The sequence below is a fragment of the Phocoena phocoena genome, chromosome 1, assembly GCF_963924675.1.
Source record: "Phocoena phocoena chromosome 1, mPhoPho1.1, whole genome shotgun sequence".
In the NCBI taxonomy this organism is placed as follows: Eukaryota; Metazoa; Chordata; class Mammalia; order Artiodactyla; family Phocoenidae; genus Phocoena; species Phocoena phocoena.
The window spans coordinates 145,113,061-145,137,808 of NC_089219.1; the positions used below are offsets into that span (position 1 = coordinate 145,113,061).

General features: G+C 46.6%; 1 protein-coding gene across 2 annotated transcripts in view; it reads right to left on the reverse strand.

Annotated features, from left to right (window-relative positions):
• Positions 1-5,578: 5,578 nt before the first annotated feature.
• The window catches only part of VASH2 (vasohibin 2), a 33,314-nt gene continuing 14,144 nt past the window's right edge, over positions 5,579-24,748 (reverse strand). For both annotated transcript variants that reach the window (XM_065889076.1, XM_065889069.1), the window contains 3 exons: positions 19,592-19,973; positions 18,251-18,366; positions 5,579-5,651 (listed from right to left, as the gene is read on the reverse strand). In XM_065889076.1, the coding sequence (XP_065745148.1) occupies positions 5,579-5,651; positions 18,251-18,366; positions 19,592-19,973 (571 nt within the window). The remainder of the gene's footprint in view (positions 5,652-18,250; positions 18,367-19,591; positions 19,974-24,748) is intronic.

Below are 24,748 nucleotides of genomic sequence, written 5' to 3' on the forward strand. Positions count from 1 at the left end.
ATTCCAGTAAAATTGACAGTGATTTTTAAATATAGTGCAGTTTCTTTAGTCCTCTTAGTAAAGAATTTCATGTTTTTGGCAAACTTTACAGTGGATCCAAAATATCTTTGAGTTCTTACAAACCACAACTCATTTCCCTTGCAGAGGCCCAATTTCATCATGAGGATCATGTTTGTTGAGTCCTAAGTAGTTCATCTCAGAAATCATCGGGTTCACAAGTGTCCAGCCAACCACTGTAGTTTGTTTTTGAGGGGGCTCAGTAATGCTTTCCAAAATTGTACAGATTGCTTAATCCATCTTCTTACTATCCTGAGCCATGTAATATGCCTGCATTGTATTGGGGAAATATAGGTCACCATAACTAGTAAGATGAAGTGCTTTACACAAGCCCACTTTCCATCCTGTCATAGACCATTGCAGGAACCTAGGAGAGGCAGAGATTGGGGTTATGCCTTGTGTTTCCCTAGTAATTTTTTTTTTTTTTATATTCAGTTTCAAGAAAAGATCCCTGGATTGGGAAAGATATTTTATTTTACTTAACTAATCCTGTAGAAATTTATTTTATTAGGAAACTTATATTTGGAACAAAGTGGCAGCTATAAGGTTATTTTTATTTTGCCTTAGAAATAAGAGGAAGCCAGCAAAACTCTAGAGAGATATCAACTTGGAGACCTAATGCTCGTAAGTAGTAACTTTAACTGTTTTGTTTTGTTGTGGTTTAACTGTTGTTTTGTTTCTAAAATGTTTTATCATGATGCAGCAGTGTTAGATGATGCTGATTTTTTTTATAAAGTGGTGAAGAGCAGGCCTAAAATATCCTGTAGTTGGCTCTGTATAAGTGTTTGAATCAAAAATTTTTAAACATAATTGAAAATTTCCTTTTTTAGACATTGGGATCAAAGAATTATGTACATTTTTACTAAGTAATTTTATATTGAATTATACTGAATTATACAATGGGTTTTACAGTGGGTTTTTTTTTTACAGTGGGTTTTCTTAATAGAATACTTCATCTTAAATTAGAAAGCAGCAGCTACTTTATAGTCTTGGACTTTAAAAGTTTTTCTACTAAAGTATTTACTACAATTTAAAAAAAATAAACCAGATAAATACCCCCAAAAGGCATGTGGGTTACAAGGATTTGCCTAGTAAAAATTATAGCGATAAGCAAGTACTTTTAACTGTTTAATGTCTTTCTCTCACAGTATTAACTATAGTTCTAGGATTTTTCATTTCGTAGTAAGTTTTCAGAAAATTGTATGTTCTAATTAGCAGATATTGTCATCATCGAATAATAACAGCACATAGTATATTTATCCCCTTTTAGTATTGGGGAAAGAAAAATGAAGATTCATTGATTACTACTTTGTGTTGTGTGAATTTATTAACTAACTTTATATATAGGTATTGTTGATAAACATCCCTGAAAACCTCTATGAAAACTTAATTTTTTGTATCCTGATTAATATATTGTGATTTTGGGCCCTTTTCATGCGCTTCACTTCAATAGAGTTAATCCATAAAATTGCTTTCTACTTTAGCTTATAGAATGAAGTATTATTTTGTGTACTGGAGGCCAAAGGGTCCATGTAACATCATAGCTGTTTAAAGCTCCACTAGGGACTTCTCTGGTGGTGCAGTGGTTGAGAATCCACCTGCCAGTGCAGGCGACATGGGTTCAGTCCCTGGTCCGGGAAGAACACACATGCCGCGGAGCACCTAAGCCTGTGTGCCACAACTACTGAGCGTGCAAGCCACACTACTGAAGCCTGTGCGCCTAGAGCCCGTGCCCGCAACGAGAAGCCACTGCAGTGAGAAGCCTGCGCACTGCAACGAAGAGTAGCCCCCACTTGCTGCAACTAGAGAAAGCCTGTGCACAGCAATGAAGACCCAGTGCAGCCAAAAATAAATTTATTAAAAAAAAAAAGCCAAAAATAAATTTATAAAAAAAAAAAGCTCCACTAAAATTAACGTCCATTTTCTTTACTTTTTTTGGTCCAAAGAGTTAATAACTCTGTTGGATCCTTGTATTTATCTGCCAAAATTAAATTAATTTAAATTTGGTTAATTGCTGAAACCAAGTCTCCCAGTCTCAAGCGCTATGCTATCCAAGTGTGTGTGTGCATGGTTTTTTGTTTGTTTGTTTGTTTGTTTGGCTGTACCCTGCGACTTGTGGGATCTTAGTTCCCTGACCAGGGATTGAACCTGGGCCATGGCAGTGAAAGCAGAGTCCTAACCCCTGGACCTCCAGGGAATTCCCTATGCTATTTAAGTTTTAAATGGAAAGGGATATATTATGGAGTAATGAAATTTTGGCTTTACTGTATGTAGCCTTTGCTATCAGTATGCGTGTTTGAAATCATCTTTTTTGGAGTTTAGCAACTGTCTGCTTTTAACCCTTTGCTTTCATAAAAAAACTAAGATCCAGAGGATTCAAGGGGTTGGAAAAACATTCACGTCAAGTCATTTGCACTTTTTCCCTGTAAGTTCCCTAATATATTATTGTACTAGTACATCTGTGCCTGAAGATTTTGTGGTAGATGTACTAAGCTGCGTCACTGACTTGTTGCCTCTTCTAAATTGTTTCATTACCCTTTTCAGCCTTTATTACTTAGGGTGATACCAAAATATAAGTGAATTAAGATACACCAAAATAGAGTGATGTTTAACACAGAGTCTGAAAATTGTGGATGACAAGGGTGAGAGAGTGATAAATTAGTTTACTAGGACAAGTATGTAATAAGAGGAATAAGAAAAAAATCACACCATTTATATTTTTAGAAGGAAAACAATCCTTGAGTTTCCAGGATGGTTTTATTAAAGTCCCATGCTGTGTATAAACATACAAGTGATGAGAAAAACATTAACTTGAAACATGCACTTACCTGGCATTCTCTAAAATACCATTATACAAGTTTTCATTTACTTAGAAAAATACCCACAAAAACAATCACAGTTTTTCTTAAAAGATTTTAAAAAATGTGTTGGCCAGAACAAAGTCCAAAGAGTAAACAAGATTCTGAATTGCATGTCAAAAAAACTGTACAAGGTTGTACATAAAACTATAGCTTACAAAAGCCTCGGGTATAGTAAGAATACTGAATTAAGATTTCCAAAGTTCTATTTACCAATTTCTATTAATAAAATCCTTATGAAATAATTGACTTAGAAAAAGTGAAATGCTCATGATTTCAGAGTGTATAGAAAACACTGAATACCACTTTCTGAAATAAAGTGTACTCAAAACAGCACAACATGTAGTCTAGAATCAAACCTTCTGTCATTCATTTAAACTTTGCACGTATTGCCATAATGGCTTAAGCATAAAATTTCTCTTGCGTTAATAACTTTAAAAACTAGATTTCAGATCACTTCATAGTTTTGTTTTTTTATCTTTTGAATTATAGCCAGTTTTAAAATCAGTTCCAGGGGGTAAATCCTGTCTTTTTTTTTTTTCTTGCTTTATCAATTAAATTACTTCACTAGAATGTAGGAGTTTGTTGCCTTTCTCATATCTTTTAGAAATTAACATACTCCATAGGCAATAAAAATAGAATAACAACCAAGAACATTTTAAATTAATTTTCATGTTTCTGTGACTAACTCTTGCTTTGGGGAAATGAATCTTAAAATCAAGAAATGAGTGTGGAATAAATCAGGTTACTAATTGAATCATCAAGCCAGTTGGCAGTTTTAAGGCTTATACATCAGCATATTAGAAACAGGTTGTATTCCTATTCCTTTCCCCTTTTCTGTGGGAAACAAGAGGCTATGCAACTCTTGACATTCCATATTTTAGATTGGACAGTACTTAATACTTGGAAAATCCTATTCCAAGCTCTTAGAATGATTGCAATGTTATAAGTAGTCTACTTATTGGATATAGTATTTTCAGATTGATAAACAGATGATGATATTTCATCTAGAGAGAGAGCTAGGTCAGTATTGTTTTAGAATGAGAATGAAACGATTCACTGGCGACTGCAAACATCCAAATACAAGTGGCCATGAGGCTGCAAATGGGTTCCTCTTGTGAAGATTAAGGATAACTCATTTTAAATTCTGCTAACTGATAGTACTATTCTTGAGGAAAGTGGTTAAGTTCCGAATTTTTAACTTACGCTGTATTTTAATCTAACTGAGACGTACACTTCAGTCAAAGAAAACCAGAGGGGTAAGCACTGAGACTGAAATAACACTTTTGTTGACTAGCAGACTTCACTTAAATATGCCTGCTGGTCTCATGAGTTGGCATGGTTGCTAAGATCAAACAAATGAAACGGAAGCTGTACTCTTGATAACATACAGACTTGGTATGCTGTTAGAGTTATTCTGTGTGGTCTGCAGCCAGAAGTTACACTGTAACTACCATATGCAGGCCGGATATTCATACTGTGCTCCGTGGACTAACTCACACTATAAGGTGTAACGCTGTGCCTGAAGACTTTTCCATTAAAACTAAGGTTCTGCTTCTCTAATTCATTGTATTCTCCAATACCAGTTCCTAAGTATCCTGAAGTGGAACCTAAAAGCAAGGTACTGGAAAATAATCACATCGTGTTGTATTTGGTCTTAATATAAGACATCAGAACACATCTCTAACAACAGTGAGTCCTTCAGAATCGAGGAGTTTCGAAATCAGGTGAAATGGGATCAGCAAGGTTAGCTGGTTCTCAAGACCTACTGATTCACTCCTGGCCTGTGCCTTTGAGTGTGTTACTGTCAGAAGTAATTGCAATACTGCTAAATTTGTGTAACAGTTCATGACCCTGTGTGCTTTTTGCTGGACTCTGCAAAGTTTAAATGTTAGTGACAGAACATAGACTAGCTTCTGAACGTGCTTTTGTTTTGAAAGAACAAAAACTGCTGTCAGTGAATGCTTTAAGAAAGATTTAAGAAAGAAGTAACTCCAAGGTCCTGAAAATGGTTTCCCGTATTGCCAGAAGAATTTCAGTGCTTTTCTAGTAAAACACTTGCATATATAATACCTTAAGTTTCATCGCATGTGTGCACCAGGAAAAAAATTCCAGACCTTGTGGAGATCCCCATGGAATATACTGGGGAAACAATACAAATAGAATATAAAAAAACAAAACACCATTAAATTTGCATATCTGATGTCAAGATGCTGAGGTAATATTGACTGCTTACAAAAAGACCCCACCAATCTTTGCCGCTGTTATTGCTGAGAAAGACATTAATACTGATTGAGTTTACCTTACTATATCAAAAGTGGGAGGGAGGGTTTCATGAACATTTACTACTGCTGTTTAAAACAAGTAAAAGAATGTAGGTAAATGGGAAAATATAAAACTACAGTTACGGTCTTATCCTTTCTTTCTGGAGTGAGGGAGACAGTCTGACCGCAGTGGGATTTATTACTTAGCCTTTTCATGGTTGTCCCTTCGTGAATTTTTTTAAAGTTCATTGTTACCACCCACTCAGAGTCTATTCCAAGTGAACCCTTACAAATAAAATCCACAAGTTCTTAATAAATAGTTGCAGTTCCTCCTGAAGATGCTGGGTAAAGTGCAGACAGAAGCACCATAGAAGCCCTGTTGCTGGCTGTATTGCTGGCCTAAATTCGGATTTGATAGCCCACTTCATTCAGAGTGCTGAGATCAGCCACCTTCTTTTCAGGCAGTGCAGGCCTAAGGGTAAAAGAAAGACGGTAGGCGAGAGGGGAAGGGACAGAAAGATCGTTCAGTATTGTCAGGGACCTCTACCCTTTTGGTATTTGCCCCCCCTACACACACACACACACACACACCAGCCTTAGCTCCCAACTCCACCTCTTGTTTCTCAAGTCCACCTTTACAGGTTTTAAGGAACCTTTCAATGTAGAGTTCAAAAAACATTTACAGGTTGCTGAATGAGTTTGTTCAACTTCAAGCCTGAACTTGGTCACACTAACTTCTGAAACCTAGTTTCTGTAAACCTTGCAAGGATCTAAAAACATTTGACTACAGTAGAACTGAACATCTGAACCAAATTCTCCTAGAAACCTTGGCCTCCTCATGTCGGTGCCCTGGGGAAGCCCAGCACCTACAAGATGTCTCAGGCGACTCAGGTTCTTGTGAAGGTTCTCAGTCACTATTCATTCCAGGCTTGAGGGTATAAAATCAGGATGAATCTTTTAGAATTCATCTGTAAAAGCAGGTCAATGTGGAAAATCATTCAGTGGCAAATCACCTCTCTTCCCTAAATACATTTTCTCAAGCACTTTCCAATATGACAGTACGCCCAAGCATTTATAGGAAGTCGTAAGAAAGTACTTCAAGGTGGGGAAAGACATCATTCAGCAGCACATCATCTGTCTTCATTAAAGATACTTCCTAGGTGACTTCCCAATATAAAATCATACCTAAGTGTTCTCATGATTTAGCTCACAATTTTTTCCATTTTTAAAATGAGCCTCGGGGCTTCCTTGGTGGCGCAGTGGTTGAGAATCTGCCCGCCAATGCAGGGGACACGGGTTCGTGCCCCAGTCTGGGAAGATCCCACATGCTGCGGAGCGGCTGGGCCCATGAGCCACAACCACTGAGCCTGCGCGTCTGGAGCCTGTGCTCCGCAATGGGAGAGGCCGCGACAGTGAGAGGCCCGCGCACAATAAATGAAATTTTTTAAAAGGCAAAATTCCTTTAAAAAAAAAAAAAAAATGAGCCTCCTCACCTTCTTTGGTAAGACATAACCCAGATTGTAAACCAGTATGTCTGGGTTCTAATCGAAAAGTTTCACGTTTTTACAAGAAGATCAAAGACATTTTTAGGTTACACTTGAACCTTGTCTTAAGTGTGAAAAAAAGAAGAGAGAGACCAAAATGAAAATATAATTGTTTAAAAGTTTCTTGGTTTATACCGTTGAAAGATTTCCTAGCAGTAAATTTGTTTTTCCCCTGGCATGAATGTGGTCCAAGTCATTCAGTGTTGCTAGAACGAGAAATCAACAGCTAGCTTTTACTTAGGGTGCTGCTCGATGAAGGACACCAGGCTTAGTTTCAGCAACAAATTCTACCACCCCTCACGTTCTCATTCTCATTCTCTCTCTCCCTGGCCCTCCCTCTCCCCTCTTCCTCCCTCTCTCCCTCCCTTTCTTGTTTTCAGAGATGTCCCATTTCTGAACGGTCATTAGCAGTCTATGATCATCCCCTCTGAAACTAGATTATCCGAAGTGGTACAGAAAGCTTCCCTGACCTGCTACTTGGCACTGCTAAAATAACTTGTAACCTTTCTTGTCCCCGTTGCACGGGGCTTACTTCTCAGCTGGACCACGTGCCCTGCTTTACTGGTCAGGAATCACGCCTCTCATTCCTTTGTGTATCTTCTCATGGTGCCCAGGATACACAGATGATGCTGATAAATATGGTCGACTGTGGGTAGAAATCCCAATACTTCCTTGCCTACACCCTTCATTGTATCAAAAAGCCTAAGGCTTCTGACCTTCAGGGCAATGGTGTCCTCCAGCGCATACATGCCCTAGAGATTAGCCATTCCCTATAAACAGAGCCACTGCCTCAGGCCTGGTGGAGTGGCTCCCAGGGACAACTGCAAGAGCCATTCTTGAGTTGACGGCTAAAGGGAGCACGCTTTTGCTTGAGGATTCAAACTTAAACTTGTATTTCTGCCCTAGTCCTTGGCCAACTCATGTGGGGAGAACTAGGGTTTTTGCAGACAAGCCAGGTTCACAGTCCATATGTATCAATATCTTGTTCATTTTGTTATAAAGCCTGAAAGAAGTTGTTTTGTCTCCTTGCCTGGCGTGGTGCTGTCTTTACAAATAGCTAATATGAGACTTTCTCCCTCAAGTGGACTCCCCTGAAGTTAGCATCAGCCTAAGGCAAATGTGGTTAGAAAGGTAAATTACTCCCCCCTCCGCAGTGTGCCCCACTTTTAGAAAATTCAGTAGTCAGAAATCCACTGGCCGGGCTTCCCTGGTGGCGCAGTGGTTAAGAATCCGCCTGCGAATGCGGGGGACACAGGTTCAAGCCCTGGTCCGGGAAGATCCCATATGCCGTGGAGCAGCTAAGCCCATGCGCCAGAACTGCCGAGCCTGTGCTCTAGAGACCGCAAGCCACAACTACTGAACCCACGTGCTGCAACTACTGAAGCCCACGCGCCTAGAGCCCGTGCTCCACAAGAGAAGCCAGTGCAGTGAGAAGCCCGCGCTGCAACAAAGAGTAGCCCCCGCTCGCCGCAACTAGAGAAGAGCCTACACACAGCAACAAAGACCCAATGCAGCCAAAAATAAATAAATAAAATTAATTTATTTTTTTAAAAAAATTCACTGTCCAAAGGATAAGCTTGAAGTACCCATGTGCATTCCTTGCTTTAGAAAAGGATTCAATAGGGATCATTCCCTATAGCAATTGAAATAATTTTCCACCATGGCCGCTATTTAGATCTCCGTTGCCTCTGAAAGTTTAGCAATCCCTTGTGCTTAACAAGAGAATCCCTTGCTCCACAGTCCTCGCAGCACCTACCAATTAGCTCACCCCAGTTTCCGAACCTTTCTCGCACATGCTTTCTTCCTGGCCTGGCATCTTCCTCAACACCAAGTCACATCTCTCCTCCTTATGAGACTCTAAAGGTGCTGCCCTTCCTATATGAGAATAATGCTAGTAAGACCCTAGCTTCGTATCATTTCTCAGGTGTTGGGATAAATCTGCACTGACCTATTTTCTCTCCCTCGGTCCTCTCACCAACAGCACCTGCTGGAAAGTCAGTGGCAGGACAGGCGACAGGGTAGGTCAAGGAGAGAACAAACCCTACCCACTCAGCCCTGTAATGAGGGCTTCCCTGGGGTCACTGCAGCAACAGGCCACAGGCACAAACCACACGCTTGCCACCTCCTCAGAAGCCACTTTTTGGCCACTCTCCTGGCTTCCTCCTTTTGGAGCCCCTCAGCCCTGATGAACAGAATTTTCATATTTTTCGAACTTTCTGTGCCCTGAAAATTTCTCCCTTTACCTTTCCCATGTTCTGCTCTCAGCACCCTTGAAAACAGATGCACTTTAATGAGGGGCTCTTATGTGGGAATTCCCTGGCATCACAGGGGTTAGGACTCAGCGCTCTCACTGCCAGGGGCCCGGGTTTGATCCCTGGTCAGGGAACTAAGATCCCATGAGCCGTGCGGTGTGACCAAAAATAAATAAATAAATAAATAATTTGGGGCTCTTTGGCCTCCTTTTTCTAAACCTTTCCTTATCACTTGCACCAGTTCCCCACACCTTCCAGGTGCTGAGAAATCACCGTTATAAATAGCTTTTATTAGGCACTTACTCTGGGCCAGGCATTCTTCTAAGCAGTCTACATGGGTGAATTCATTCTCACCATAACGTTATGGCGCTGACAGTGTTACTACCCATTTTACAGAGGAAGAAAGGGAGGCACTGAAAGTTAGGAAGCTTGCTGAAAGCAAAGTCGTGTGGTTATTAGCAAGTGGTGGAAACCAGAGTTGTTCCCCAGAATCTAGAGCCCACGCGCTTGACCAAGATGCAAACTGACCCCCATCCCCACGCAAAGTATCCTCCCAAAGCATCTGAAGATGACATCAGGCCACTCCTGCCTCTGCACCTTGGCTTTTGGAATGCCTCCTGCTTGTCTTCTTGTCATCCTTTCAAGAACCAACCCAGATGCCACTTCTCCCCTGCAGTATTTTCCAACTTCCTCTCCCCACAGCACACTGCTCCTTGCTCTGTATGCGCTGGTGTTTCCTTTTGTACATCTGCTAAAGAATCTCGAAGGCTCATAATCCTTGTGCCTGCCTCAGAGACTGCAAACAACTTCAGAGCAGGGATCAAGTGAATTCATCTGTGAATCCCCACTGTTGCACCTGTACCTCTGGATAAATTTTTTTCTCTAGTTCTGACTAACGTGTAAACGGCTGATAGGACTTCATTCTGTTACGTTTGTCATGGGATATTTTTATTTTAACAAAGTCCTAAGCCAGGAATTCAAGCCACCATGACACCATTCGAAGAATTAACAAGTAGGAAGAATTTTTTTTTTTTCTGTGTCAGAGAGGCTTTACCTTATCTCCGAAAGCTATTTGGGGAACCTGCCTACTTGTACAGCTGAATGTGGTTCTGCAACGACAGACAGCTTGGGGGCTTCCAATGGAAAGGGACTAAGCTGTCTCCTTCCTCTGTATCTCCACCCCTCCCACCTCCCCCCAAGAGCCCAGAACCCAGAAGAGGGAAATAAAAAGGTTAACACTGGCAGAAAATGAGTTAAACTGAGATTCCTGGTGACCCATCCGTAAGGTGAAACCCTTTTCTTTCTCAGCAACACTGGTTACGATTTCCTGGCCTGGCGAAGGGCAGAAGTGGGTTATCACAGCATGCCACCTGCCCGTGGACCTAGCCAGAAATACTGTTCAGTCCTTGCCAGCTCATCTCAGGGCCAGAGCTGGGGGAGCTATTGAGTATGGAGAGGCCTCTTCCAAGTACTCCCCTGGCTATAATTAGAATATTGCAAGGGGGGTTATTTTTAAGAAACACAAGCACCAGGATAATGATTCAGCCGGGTCTGCGCTTGCCCAGAACCTCGCATCAGATCCAGGGTTATTATTTTAGAACAATATATTTCTCCAAACCCCTCCCCAGTCCAAACAAGGAAAAGAAGTCAAAGGATTCTCCTCTGGAAAGCTCTCGGGCACCTTCTACTTTAGGGGAAGCAGAGTAGGGACTTCAGGTTTCCTTTGATGCACTTTGTGGATGGAAAAGGGGGCGCTCCTCTCCGAGCACAAATGGAAAATCCCAGCCCCAACCGTATCCAGGGTGAACCAGGGTGACGGCTTGATGGCCTGGTCCCAGGTCCACCCTCAGCCCCACCCTCAGGCCTGCATCCCAGGAGTCAGCCACAGCGGAGCTGTGCAGAGGGGGAGGTGGGCTGGGGAGGACAGGGCAACTGTTCCACGGAGAAGGTATTCTGTGAGACGTGCCACTGCTATTCACCACACACCCTAGCGTTCGCTAACTACACCTTGACAGTTCAGGCAGAGTGAACCGTCTCCAGGTGGCACATCGTGTCTTCCTCAGGGCCGAGGAAGAGCTCAGCTAGATTGGATGTTGGTGTTGAAGCCGCCAAGAAGCATCAGAACCAGAAAGTGATGGCAGCACGTTGGGGACAGAAGCGGGGACAACATCGTATCCTGGGGCTGAATGAGTTGGCGTGCGTCTGTGTGACACTGGCTTTCGGGAAAGAGGCAGTAAGTGGAGGAAAAGCCTACGGCGTTTTCCCTAAAACCACCCAGTCCCCTTTCTGTCCCTCCAGCTAAGGGCTGTGTCTGGGGCATCTCCTCTCCTCACATCCCAACTCCCCAGCCCCCAAGCTGTCACTGGGTAGGATGGGTCAGAGGGCCTGAGTGGCAGCCGGACGGCAGGGCTCCTGAAACTTGCTCGCCACTTACTCATTCACCAGAATTTATTAAGCGGCACCTTGTGCCAAGCACCTTGCAAGTCTTGGGGTTACCAAGACAGATGGCAGCTCAGTGGAGCCACGATCCACTCCCCTTTCTTCCAATGGAAATTTACCTCTTGCTTCTCCCCTACGAGTGTGAGATACTGATTCAGGGACAGGGCCCAGCTCTGTTCAGTTCAGGGCCGCCTGACGGGGACGCACAGACCACCAGTCGGGCTGCGCATGCTTCTTGCTCCTGTTTCCGCTGAGGTCACAGCCCCTCAGGGTGGGGGTGCACGTGCCCGTGTTCACACGCACCGTCCTCACACACCACACGCTCGCAAGGACCAGCTGAGCTGTGATCCTTGTGGTCTCTGGATTCGAGAAAGGGATACACGGTAAAGGAGCAATGTTAATCTCTCGGTCCTCAGCGTCAAGGGTGTGGAACGGACTAAATCAGGGATGGTGTTGGCCCAGCATTCACAAGCTCAGGGAGACCCCAGGCCCTCCTCTCTGGTCTAGTCTGGCAGCAGTCAGGTCAGGCCAGGGCCTGATTTAGGACTCATGGCCCATGCGGGTACGCCTCAGGGACGAACACTGGTGGGTGGTTCCCGCCCACCTGTCACCTTCATTCAAAGCCAGTCCTGCTCCTTGCTCACATTCCTTACTTCCCAGGACCGCAGGCACCACTGCTGGCAGCTGACAGGGCAGACAGCTGAGGCTGCTATGTGAACAGACAGGCTTGAGGCAAGAGAGATGTGGCTCTGAAAAGATCCTCCAGCCCTTTGCCCTTTCTTCCAAGCCCTCCCCAGCCAGGAGCTCTGGCCAGAGACCAAGAGCCATGGGCCACTGAGATTCCAGGGCACAGCTTCCGGGCTCTGACCTCACCTCCCCTTTCCATGGCAGAGAACCCCTGTAGGAACCCCAACCGGACATGACTGTTTCAATCATCAGCTCTGGAGGCTCTTGATGCACTCTGCCAGAGGCAGTCTTTCCTGATAAGGCCCATCACTCCATCTTGGTTTCCTCAAGCATCCCCGGGGACCCTGGACCACATGAAATCCCCTGGGGAACGAAGCAGGGCGGGCCTCTGAGTTGGAGACTACCTTCTCTGGGCTCCTGGAAAGAAACCCCACATCATCGTGGAGGCTTTACTTCTCCCTCCATAACCTTCCTAGTTTTCTCTCCCTCTTTGTGCCCCTGCTACGTTCCATGTGAAGGCAATTTTCCCCTTTCCCCCCTTGGGGAGATTTTCTCATTTGGGGTCTATAGAGAATGACTTCTTGGGCCCCATTCAAAATATCTTCGATGTGATTAGATCATGGAATCAAACTGCTTCTCCTATGACTACATTATGACTTCATTTAGAAATGACTTGAGGGCCTCACTCAACCAGTTGCCTGGGGGCATCTTCATGAGCCTGGTGATAGAACAGAGAAGGAATTCCCTCATCCAGCTGTGGCCCAGCAGTGGAAGGAGAACTCTCATGAGGCTGAGTAACCTCTGCGACCCTGAGGGTCTCCAGCAGGGTGAGTCAAGCCCACTGGAGGCACGAAGTGCCCTCGAGATAGATGACAAAGAAGGGAAATCAAAGAGAAGGAAAAAAAAAAAAAAATCGTGAACAGCAAAGAAGAGAGCAGAGACAGAGGGGAAGAAAGGAGGCAGAGGCGGGGAGAAGAGAAAGATGGTCTTGCGGGTCCTGAGGGACTCTTGCCCCAGTTCAGAAGAACGCTCCTCGGGGTCACTCCGGTTGGTAGGAGCTGCTTTCATGCGAACACAGGCAGCCCCGCCAGAAAGACACTGTCCACTCACCCCCACTCCCCCGGGTTCAGGCTACAGTCAGCAGGCCAAGAGCTGTGGACTGTCAGAGATGGAAAGGACCCCAGGGAGCATCTGGGGTTCTCAATGGAAGCATTTTAGGTGGAATGGTTCTTTACGGGGAAGGATGGTCCATAGCTTTGCAGGGCATTTACCATCTTGGCTCCCAGGCCCTAATGGGAGCATTATCACTGTTGATAAGCAAAACCCTCCCCTCCCACTGCACTTCTAACCCTTTTCCCCCAGGGGGCGCCCTGGCTCCTGTCGAGAACCTCTGTGAACACCCCTCAGTGAAGAGCTAAGCGGGGACCGAGGCCCAGAGTTGTAGAGGAGTTGATTCAAGTTCGCAAAAGGCCTTTTACACCTAGATCTAACCTCCATCTCCATGACTCTGTAAGAACTTCAGGAAACAACCTGGCTGTTCCGTGTGGACGCTTCTCTAAACACTCCTAGAGGAGCAGCGAGTACGAGAAAGGACTCGTGGGTGGAGGGGTGGAGGGGTCCCTGTTTCTCTCTTGAAACTCTGTCTCAGCTGACACTAAGGTAGTCACTGCTACTTGCCCTCCTCCCACTCAGCTGACTCTCTGTCAACCCAGTGACATTGATCCTCCTTCCTAGAAGGATTATTCAGACATGTGCAAAAATGGAGAGGAATGCAGGGCTGGAAGTAGCTCCATCTGCAGGGAGGTGGTGGCTGAGGATATAAAGTCACTAAAATTATCCACGCACAGACAGGGGCTAGGGCCCCACAGCTGATGGGCCTCTTGCCTGTTATGGTAATTTTCCACCCTTTGGGCCACTCCCTGGCTTCACTGTGGCACCCAACACGTTCAGAAATGACTTGATGGCCGTAGGTGATGCTGAAATAATAACACAGTGAGAATCACCAAACCCTTGCTAATCCTGACCATGCTACAGTAGGATGCCCAGAGTTGGATGGAGTTATGGGGTCATAATCAAATTTGTCACTTTCTCGTTTCCTAGCCAAAAGCAAGATTACCTGGAGAAAAGCCTGCTTGGTGAAGGCCATGGGTAGAAGCCGAGAAGCTGCTTTTCTCCAGACACACCTCTAGGAACCAGGCTGTCCTGGATTCTAGTCTGTTGCAATGGCGGAGGCTGGGAGCCGGAGAGGGATGGAGGGGCTTGGTGCTCAGTTCTTCCCGTGGTCCCCACCTCTCACAGCCTTCATTTTACTCTCATCTCCTGCATCTCTCTTCCCTCTCTTCCGACACATGGTGGCCCCTGTCATCCCTCACCCAGCCCCGCAACCCACAAGTCAGGGTTTAGGAGGAACCGGGGAGAGACTCTTCCCTCCTTGTAACTCCTCCATCCACTGTGAAACTTCAGCCAAGATATTTGCCCTCTAGATTCCTCTCCTGACCTCCAAACACTAGGAGTAAAGAAGCGGCAGGGGCTTCCACCACCAAGAATAACCGTGGTCTTACTGGATTTGCTCACATCAAATTGTCCATAGGAACCCACAAGCCACCTGGGTTCCCTTGATGGGCAAACAACCAAGGCCACCTGGCCCTAACTGGGAAAAAAAAAATCCCCATATTCTGACCTTGGGAGGAGTTTATGAAGGAAGACTCCTGGGAACCAGTGCTCTGCCCAGAAGAAGGGGCTGCGGAGAAGGGTCATGAGTCCAAGGGATTCAGAGGCTGCTTGCAGCCACTCTTCACCTTTTTGGGAAAGTTTACATTTTCACTGAACCATGAGCCGCCACCTGTGTGCTCCTGGGGCCTGCTCGGCTACAGCTGGGACCAGTTCAGGGCATGAAGGAGGCTGGTGGAATTGAATCTCAAGTCCCTGCACGTCTTCCGTCCTGACCCCTTCCCAGGCCCACTCCCACGCCTCAGGAGGGTGGGCCCTGACACTAGAGGGTGGCTTTGCACTCACATCCGCAGTGTAACAGCCGTCCTCTGCAGGCACCGGTGTGCTTGCGTGCCTTGGCTGCATGACAAAGTAGCTGCAGATCAGAGCAGGGGCATGGCCTGGGGGATGACTGAGAACAAGATTTCTCTATCTGGCCCACAGGAGAAAGACCAGTTGGGTTCCTCCCAGAGTGACTGGGGCCAGGCCCCGGTCACACCCTCTAACCTCACCCCAGCAACCTCATTATCCAGAGGACCAGGCAGGGCTGAGCCCCTGAACCACACTCAATGGCCTCATCCGCCCCTCTCAGCAGACGTAGGACCTTCATCTTGACGTTCTGGGTTTTTTTTTTTTTTAAGTCAAGCCCCAAATCAGTTCTCCCACATTGATTGATCAAACGGTGGCTCTCCAGGTGTGGTCCCTGGACCGGAGCATCAGTATCACCACGGAATTTGTGAGAAGGGCACCTTCTCAGGCCCCACCCAGATCTGCTGAATCAGGAAGGCTGGGGGCAGGGCCCGGAAACCTGTTGGAACAAGCCCTCCGGGTGGTTCTAGGTTTGCTCAAGCTTGAGAACCGGGTTATAGGATCCTTCTGTCTCTCCTCAGATGGGCCCTGTGTGCAGCCCTTTTTTCGCCCTGTACTGATAACCCACCTCCTCACTCCCACCAGATGAGTCGGCCTCCTGCCCCAGCAGGATCAAAGCCGTCCAACGACGTACAGTCGTCAACTTCTACCTCCTCATCCCCCTTAAACCCTCCCTCTTCCCCACCGTTTTCTGCGGGCACAGGCGTACGCCTCCACACTCCTGACCCTTTCTCTCGCCCTCTGTTTCTTCCACATCTACTACGCTGGGTCTTCTTCCTCTGGCCCACTCAGGACCTTGACATCACTTCTTTTTTTCTCTTTTCTCTCCCTTCTTTCCTTGCAGATGTATCCAGCTGTTGTTTCAGCTGTCACTTCTGAGGGGATGGCTCTAAAAGCATGATCTCTCTTTCCCAACATCCTCCCACTCCAGATCTGCGTTTTCAGCAACTTCTAAAACAAACACCCCGCTCCCTGGGTACCTAAGAAGTACCTCAAAGTCCACAGTCCAAACTCAAATTCACCTTCTTACCCCACGCAAACCACCACCAATACCACCACCGTCACCAGCAGCTTGTCATCCTGACTTTTGTCTCTACAACCAGTTTCTAAGATCTTATTGGCTTTACCATCCCTGGGCGATCACAGTAAACTTTTTCTGGTTAAAAACTTAGAGTATTTTGGACCGCAAAGTTCCTGTGGATCCAAGTAAAATGACTCGTACAGGAATCGCCTTAAAAACCAACGGCTGCCATTCTGTGCATAAATCCGTCAGGTAGAACGCCTAGGGTTTCATGTACCCTGAACGCCAGGGTCTCAAGGGGAGAGAAAGACTTTATGCACTGCTCAACGTTGGCTGAAGAGTGGGAGCCCCTCAGGAAAGGACTCAGGCCTCCACGGGCAGAAAGGATAATCTATCAGATTAAAGGGCCCCCTTCCCTGCTTCAGGAGCCACCAGATTCCCATTTCTGGGTCACTCACTCTATGCCAAATGACCCTCTCGGAAGGGCTTACATGTCCATAGTCCTGTGAGACAACTGCTACTTTGTTCAGGGACAGCAATGAATGGATGTTAGAATCAGAGAGGAGGAGACACAGGGTTAGGGTCAGGGTCAAGGGTACTCGTCGGTATCAGGGTCAGAGGCCATGTATGAAAGGCTTGAAGCCATCTTGCTCCCTGAAAGGACACACCTATGTTGAAAGCACCCTGACTGACCTCCAGCTACAGGAGGAGCACCTGACCCTCCGGCTTTGTCACTCCTCCCCTTTCGAACCCTGGGTTGCAGTCATTTTGCCCAAGGCCTTCCTGGCTGTCGATGCTGAAGCCTGGGATTGGCAGTGGGAGGTGGAGGGGAGATGAACAGGAAACCTTCCTCAGAACTGACAATACGTGGTCCTGTCCTATTCTTCCAAAAACAGAACCGATGCTCCCCTCCCCCGCCACCTTCCCAGAGTCAAGAGACCTGGGTTCTAGCCCCAGTGCCATCACTGGCCAGCTACACGACACAGCAAAACGTGACAAACCTTTTTCGTGCTCTGGTTGCTTCATCTAAAAAGGAAAACCGTGAAACTCTCCCTTCTCCCTCTACAGAACTGATGTGACAGTAACATGCTTGCGTACAGCAGTTCACCATTAACACATCGCTCTCATTACGTCTTCTAACTTGATCCTTACAGTACCTTGTGATATAGGCAAGAAAAGCATTTTTATCCTCTTTGACAGATGAGGAAACTCAGGCTCCCGAAGGATTTGCCCAGGCTGCAAGGTTAATAGGCAGCAGAGCCGGGGCCCAAGCTTGACCTCTGTGCCCTGTACCACTCGGTCCCCTGCACGGCGAGAACCCATGTGACAGACATAGCATGCTGCTGCTATTAATCAAAGTAGTCGTTTTTCCCAGTGTAATTACGACCCACGTATTTGCCAGTGGATTATCACTGGTTACTTTGGGTAGCCTCAGCATCTCCAATCCATCACTTCTTAAGTGGGTCATTTTGAACTAAGATGCAGGTGTGGAATCACTAGCTTCAGGGCTAAAACAGGGGAGGATACAGTCAACCAGGGGAGAGGATGAGCCTAGTGGTATTTCTGATGCCACCATCCATGGAGGGCGATCGCGCTTTCTGCTGGGCACAGAAGGCTAAGGTTTTAGGCAAGTTCATCACTTCTAACAATCTCATTTTTGGGGTGAGAGAACTTGAGCCCGGAAAGGCTGCATGACATGCCTAAGGCCCCATAGCTCCTTAAGCAGCTGAGCTGGCTCCAGACATAGGTTTCCTAACTCTAAGGCCAATGCTCCTTCCATGCTGCTGGGATTTCGCACTGTTTCTCCATCTCACACCAGCTGGGGCTTATCCCTCCAACTGTGTCTCCATCTGACAGTCAGGAGGGTAAGAGCACTGCGGGTGATGTGCATGGCCATAAGAGATGTCCACCGAACGAGGGGCAGATCTCTTGGAGATCAGCATTTGGTTCAAATGCCGAGCCCAGGACACAACTTCATCCCCAAGGGCCAGGACAACCTCCCAAACGTGTGTGTTAGGCCTTAATTTGGGGAAGAGGAAATACTACTCACGACTTGTCTCGCCTGCCGAGCCGTCTTGGGGGGCTCGCCTGCCTCCGTCGGGGGGACAGTGATTTTCCCCGGCTTCTCGCTTGGGTTGGAGAGTGGGCACTTGCAGGTTTCAGGAGCTGGAGGAGATACGAGGAGTTACCACACTGCTTCCTAACAGCCCCAGCCTCGCGCCTCCCTACAGCCCAGCATCTCGACCCCTGCCCATTCGTGATCCCGGGGTTTAGAAAGCTCTGAGCTGGAGGCCTCCTCCTGACACACAGATGTGCTTCTCTCATGCTGCACTGACAAGAAGCAGAGGTACCACTTCCCAGAGGATGACAGGATTACACTTGTACCCCTTTCCCCACGGCAGAGAGAGGAGCAGAGCCCAATGTCTCAGCCTCCTGGGGCTGTTCGGTTGCTCAGAAAATTCCCCTCTCGCGAAGGCAAAGTCCCATCCATGTTGCCCCAGAAGCCAGCTTGTTCCTTTTCTGACCCTCCCACCCCGCACGCATGCGCAGAGTGGGTCCAGCTGATCCAGGATCTCCATTACAGGTGCTGCCAAGTGAAGTCCCCAGGTGCTAACCACAACCAAGCCTGAATTCGGCATAATCCCTTGCCCCTGCGGGTCTCAGCATACACACAGGCTTTCTCTCTCAGTGATTCCACGAGCTCTGGAGGAGCAGGGACAAACAGGCATCCTGTCACCTTGGAAGTGACATGGTAGAAGGAAGAAGGGCTTATGAGTGTAGTTTATATAAAGCCAGCAGAGCACATGCTCCTTTGTTTGCTTTTGTGACTCCAGGTCAGAATTTTATGCCAAAGGGCTTTGCAACTTACAAAGCAAAGCAGAGATAAAACACGACTCTGAAACAGATTATACAGCAAGGTGACCCACTCATCCTGGCTTGCCTGAGACTTTCTTGGCTTTAAGTACTGAAAATCTCATTTCCTCAGAAACCCCTCAGTTTCAGGGAAACTGAGATGACTGGCCACTCTTACTATAAAGACAAAACAGAATAAGACAAAACTAGAGCCTTAGTATAAAATGACTAACATTTTAGATTGACTCGTAGAAGGAACTGCAGGCCAAGACTCTGCTTCAGCAACAACACCTAAATTGAGCTTAGCTCTAGTTTTTAAAGTAGTAAATGCAGAGAGACTTAAATTGTCCATGTCAAAAATTGAATGATATTTGTTTAACAGGGTACCTACTAAGCAAGGTAACCTCAAGAAACTTTTGACCATCTCAGAAACACGGGGCACGTGGCAATAGAGAAAGAGAGAGGGAGGGAGGGAGAGAGAGGGCGAGAACGAGGAAAGAACTCTCTTACATTGCTCATTTGCCTCCCCTGCACCTACCTTCATTCTCATGTCCCTGGCATATTTCTCCAGCTCCTTCCTTATGTCAGCCCTCAACATCTTCGAGACATTGAGGACCAGCTGCTTCCACTCGATGGGCTGGAAGCTATGAGGCTCATGGGGGACATACAACCCAATCTTGACCTTCTTGACTGTGTGAAGATATTTCTTGTAGGAGTCTTCGAAGTCAAAGATGAGGTCACTCAGAGTCCGAAAGGTCAATGGCTTGTCCATCAGCTCAGCCCTCCGGCTCATGCCCAGTGAGCCATAGCGGCCATTGCAGTAAATCCCCAGCACAACATGGTGAAAGTAGTTTCCTGAGAAGTAGGTTTTAAAGCTGATGGGGAATCGCTCGATGGAAGGCTGTCCATTGGTTAAGTATCTTAGAGAATCTGAGTCAAGGAAGAGAAACGAGGCTTGAAGACACCAGAACTTGGACTCCCAGGAAAGGAAGGTAGCCCATACGGTCAGTGGGTCCACCCCTCTGCCTCTGAGCAGGCCCAGGCCTGCCCTTTCCAGGCCGATCCTCTTATAAAGGATTCACTGGATATCTTTGAGTACCCGCTACATGGTGCATACCAAACCAAATTAATATGGGACAAAAAGGGAAGACTTGTCATCTTCTTCAGTAAATAAATAAATGCAAACGAAACCATTAACAACGTACTTTATCCTCCCTTGGTGCTCTACAGGGGATGATAAGCTATTAAAAGTTGGTTTCTGCCATTGGAAGGATGTTCTCAGTCGTTAATTCTGGCTGGAGTATGTGGGACAGACCAGGAATTGAAGGCCTCTGCAATGGTGCTGGGAGAAATGACAACCAGAGCCCAGGCAAGGCAGTGGAGATGTAAGACACAGACCAACTGACAGGATGGGAAGGGACAGAATGGTGTCAGAATGGGTCATATCTGCGCCTTGTCTGCTCCTCTCATTGGCCCCAGCATACCCATGCCGGTAGCCTTGGGTACCACAGAGAGCTGCCTGCAGCATCCGAACCTCAGGCTCCCTTCAGTCCCCAACCCAGCTGGTGTCACAGCTCAGCTCCCTCCACGTGTTGGCCCGTCTGGACTGAGCCACCCAGCCTCTTACCATTAACTCAGTTTGGGCCCAGCAACCCCACATGGTGCAGTTTCAAGTAACTACCCCCACTGACTCCACACGCTGCAACGACGGACAGGAGGCACCACATCCTCAAGTCCACCTCGAAGTTTCTGGACAGCCCTGGCGTGGTCGTGGAGACTCAAAGACCCAACTCCTCTGGAGAGGGATACTGGAAGTTCAAATACACCCTGCTGAAGACCGTTGGTGTCTCCAGACCTTTTCTAAGGGAAATAACAATCCAGGCTCTTAACGTGGTGGCCTGTGCACGGTGAGTGCTCAGTAAGTGGGTACCATTCTCCACTCTCTGAGAACTTGTCTTCACCATTTCTTGCCCCTGCTCCAATTTACCTTCCACACAGTGGCCAGAATGATCTATTGAAGCTAAAATTTGGTACATGTCACTCTTCTGCCTAAGTTTTCAGGGTCTCTCATCTTCTCCAGGACTTGGTCCAAATCCCTCAGCAAAGTCCTGCCATGATTCAGCCCCTGCTCATCATCCCTTTGTACCGTCTCATCTCCCCCACACTCTGGGCTCACACACTGACCTACTGATGACCCGTGACTTTTTTTTTTTCTTTGCCTGCAGTGCAGCTTGCAGGATCTTAGTTCCCCACCCAGGAATTGAACCCACACCCTCAGCAGTGAAAGCGCAGAGTCCTAACCACTAGACCTCCAGGGAACTCCCGACCTGTGACATTTTTGAAGGATACACCCTGAGACCATGAAGAACCCAAAGATCTGTGCCCACTGCCCTCAGCACATACTCCCCCAGAATATGAAGTCAAATATAACTGAATATTTTAAATGACCTTTACATTACAAGGCCATGAGACCAAAGTGACCTATGAAACTTTCAAAAACAAGCTACTAAACCCACTGTATATGACCTCATGTCTCCATCGTAGTATAACTTCTTTTATGGCTTCACTCACACATCAGTCTTATATTGTGGGGGATTTAAACCTGGCAGAGATCTTTGGGGTCTCCTAAGAATCATGAGCGATAAGGATGCTATTGGGGGTTTCCCCGGTGGTGCAGTGGTTAAGAATCTGCCTGCCGATGCAGGGGACACGGGTTCAAGCCCCGGTCCCGGAAGATCCCACATGCCGCAGAGCAACTAAACCCGTGCGTCACAACTACTGAGCCTGTGTGTCACAACTACTGAAGCCCGCGCGCCTAAAGCCCGTGCTCTGCAACAAGAGAAGCCACCACAACGAGAAGCCCGCGCACCACAACGAAGAGTAGCCCCTGCTCGCCGCAACTAGAGAAAGCCCGCGCACGGCAACGAAGACCCAACACAGCCAAAAATAATTAAATAAATTTATTTTTTTAAAACGGATGTTATTGGGCTCACTCTCTTTACACAGGCTGCACTCTGACTGGAACAGCCTCACTTCCTGGGTGTGATACCTTCCCTGACCTTCCTCGGTGTGGGTTAAGTCTCCCACACCCCCTGCAAGAACTCCCACAGCACTTGGTGTTTATTCATCCCGCTTCGTGTGTGTGTGTATGCGCGCGCACGTGTGTGCGTTTGTATCTTGTAATGGCAGGAATTGTGCTTTGCATCCTGGTATCCCCAGGCACTGCACAGGCCTGGCACACAGAATTACCTGGTTAGTGCTTGCTGAAAGGATGAATCTTAGATGGTGAGGATACATTTCCTTACGTTTAAAAAGACTGTACTCGACAGAGAAAGACCAACACTGTATGATACCACTTACATGTAGAATCTAAAAGATACAACAAACTAGTGAATATAACAAAAAGGAAGCAGACTCACAGATATAGAGAAGAAACTAGTGGTTACGAGTGGGGTGGAGGGGCGACATAGGGATGGGGGAGTGGGAGGTACAAACTGTTGGGTGTAAGACAGGCTCAAGGATGTATTGTACAACATGGGGAATATAGCCAATATTTTGTAATAACTGTAAATGGAAAGTAACCTTTAAGAATTATATTAAAATTTCTTTTAAAATAATTTTTTTTTAAAAAGGTCTGCACTGGGTGTGGGGCTAATCCAGTGCCCTTAAAAGAAAGAAGACTTGTCCTCTACCCTCAATTAAATCACAGATGGCTCCTCTCTATAAAAATGGTTACCTGCTTTCTCTTCACTTTATCATGTGAGATAAACTGGCAGTAAGGGAGTGAAATCACATCCTTCTAAGTCCTCTTACATAAATTCTTACTTGCTTTCTGGGGCGAGTTCTCTGGGGCTGGAACAAGGGCATTCCTCAGTTAAGTCAGTGTAATGAACACTGGGTGAGTGTTTCCTGTGCCAGACAGACTGCTAGGTAGGGCTGCAGAGCCAAAGATGAAGACTCCCCGGAAGTCTGATAGGGAGACAGACTCAAAGTGCACACAATACCATCAGTATGGCAGTTTCTCAAGCAAACTAAACATAGAATTACCATATGACCCAGCAATTGTACTTCAGGTATATACCCAAGAGAACTGAAAGCAAAGACTCAAACAGATACTCGCACACCAATGTTCACAGCAGCATTATTCACAATTGCCAAAAGGTGGAAATAACCAAAGGGTCCATCAAGGGATGAATGGGTAAGCAATGTGTGGTATATACAGACAATGGAATATTATTGTCATAAAAAAGGAAGGAAATTCTGCAATATGCTACAACATGAATGAACCGCGAGGATATTACACTAAGTGAAATGAGCCAGTCACAAAAGGACAAATACTGTTATGATTCAACTTTATGAGGTCCCTGGAGTGGTCGAATTCATAGAAACAGAAAGTAGAATGGTGGTTGCCAGGGACTGGGGACCCTGTGTTTAATGGGTTTAGCATTTCAGTTGGGAGAGACGAAGTTTAGAGATGAATGGTGGTGATGGTTGCACAACTGCGTGAATGTCCTCAATGCCACTCAATTGTACACTTAAAAATAGTTAAAATGGTAAATTTGTGTTATGAATATTTTACAGTTCTTAGAAACCCCACATTCGCAATATATGTGTCAAGTCATTATGCTGTACGCCTTAAACTTACACGGTGCCCTAAATCAATTTTATCTCAAACTGAAAAAAAAAACCCATCCCAACGTGACGTGTGTTGTGAGAGAGGCATCCCTGCCACCTCAGGAAGAGCAGAGAAGAGCCCTCGGGACCAGAATGAGTCCCACAGGACAGGCAGAGTCAGCCAAGGGGAGAAGAGTGGGGAGGGGACTGCAGGGACCACCAGTCCCTCCTGTGACAAGTCACCAATCACTTGGATTTGCTCCATCACTACAGCAATCAGTAAAGCCTTGGGACCTGGAGCCTCTGTGAACGGAGAGGGAGGGGACTAAGAGGTATGGATGAGGGCTGGGAAGTAGCCTGAGCTTTTCTAGGGAAAAGGGAGCAGCAGTGCCCCAAGCTTGGGGAAGATCTGCCCAGTACCCAGCCTGCTGGGGCTATGCCTCCCCTGCCTCTAATTACACACCTGTTGTTGAACAAACCACAGCACTTCAGCACCATGATTAAGCCCCACCAGGGCCAGTGAGGCCCCCTAAAGAGCTGCCATGATTCAGAAAATAATTTGGAACCAAAAGTCTATCTCTCCAGCATGATCAAAAAAGCAAGATCAAAAGAAGTGGCCCTTCGCGAATGAATCCTGAACTCGGAGCTCACGTCAAACAAGAGAAAACAAGGACAAGCCCGTGGACACAGCTTCCAAGCAGCAGCCAAGCCAACCTGTTTCAGAGTTGTCAACACACCGCTTGTCCCCTAGGACCTGTGGAAGGGCCCATGGGAGGCCGACCGATGACCCAAGTCCATCCTTCACTGTGCCTGGGAGCAAAGCAGGCCACAGGGCTGCTGACACAGAGCAAAGACAAAGAGGCCATAACTTTTAGAATTCAGCTGTGTTTCTTGTCTGCAAGAGTCACATTTCCCTGAGTTCAGCTGTATTTCTCCACCCTCCCTCCACTTTTCTGAAATGACACACCGGTTAGAACAAAGGAGAACCCAGAGCACGCTACCCTCTGATTCGGACAGGCCCAAAGGCTGGCCACAGGTCCATCTCCCCAACCGCAAAGGTTTTATTGGTAACTCCGGTAAC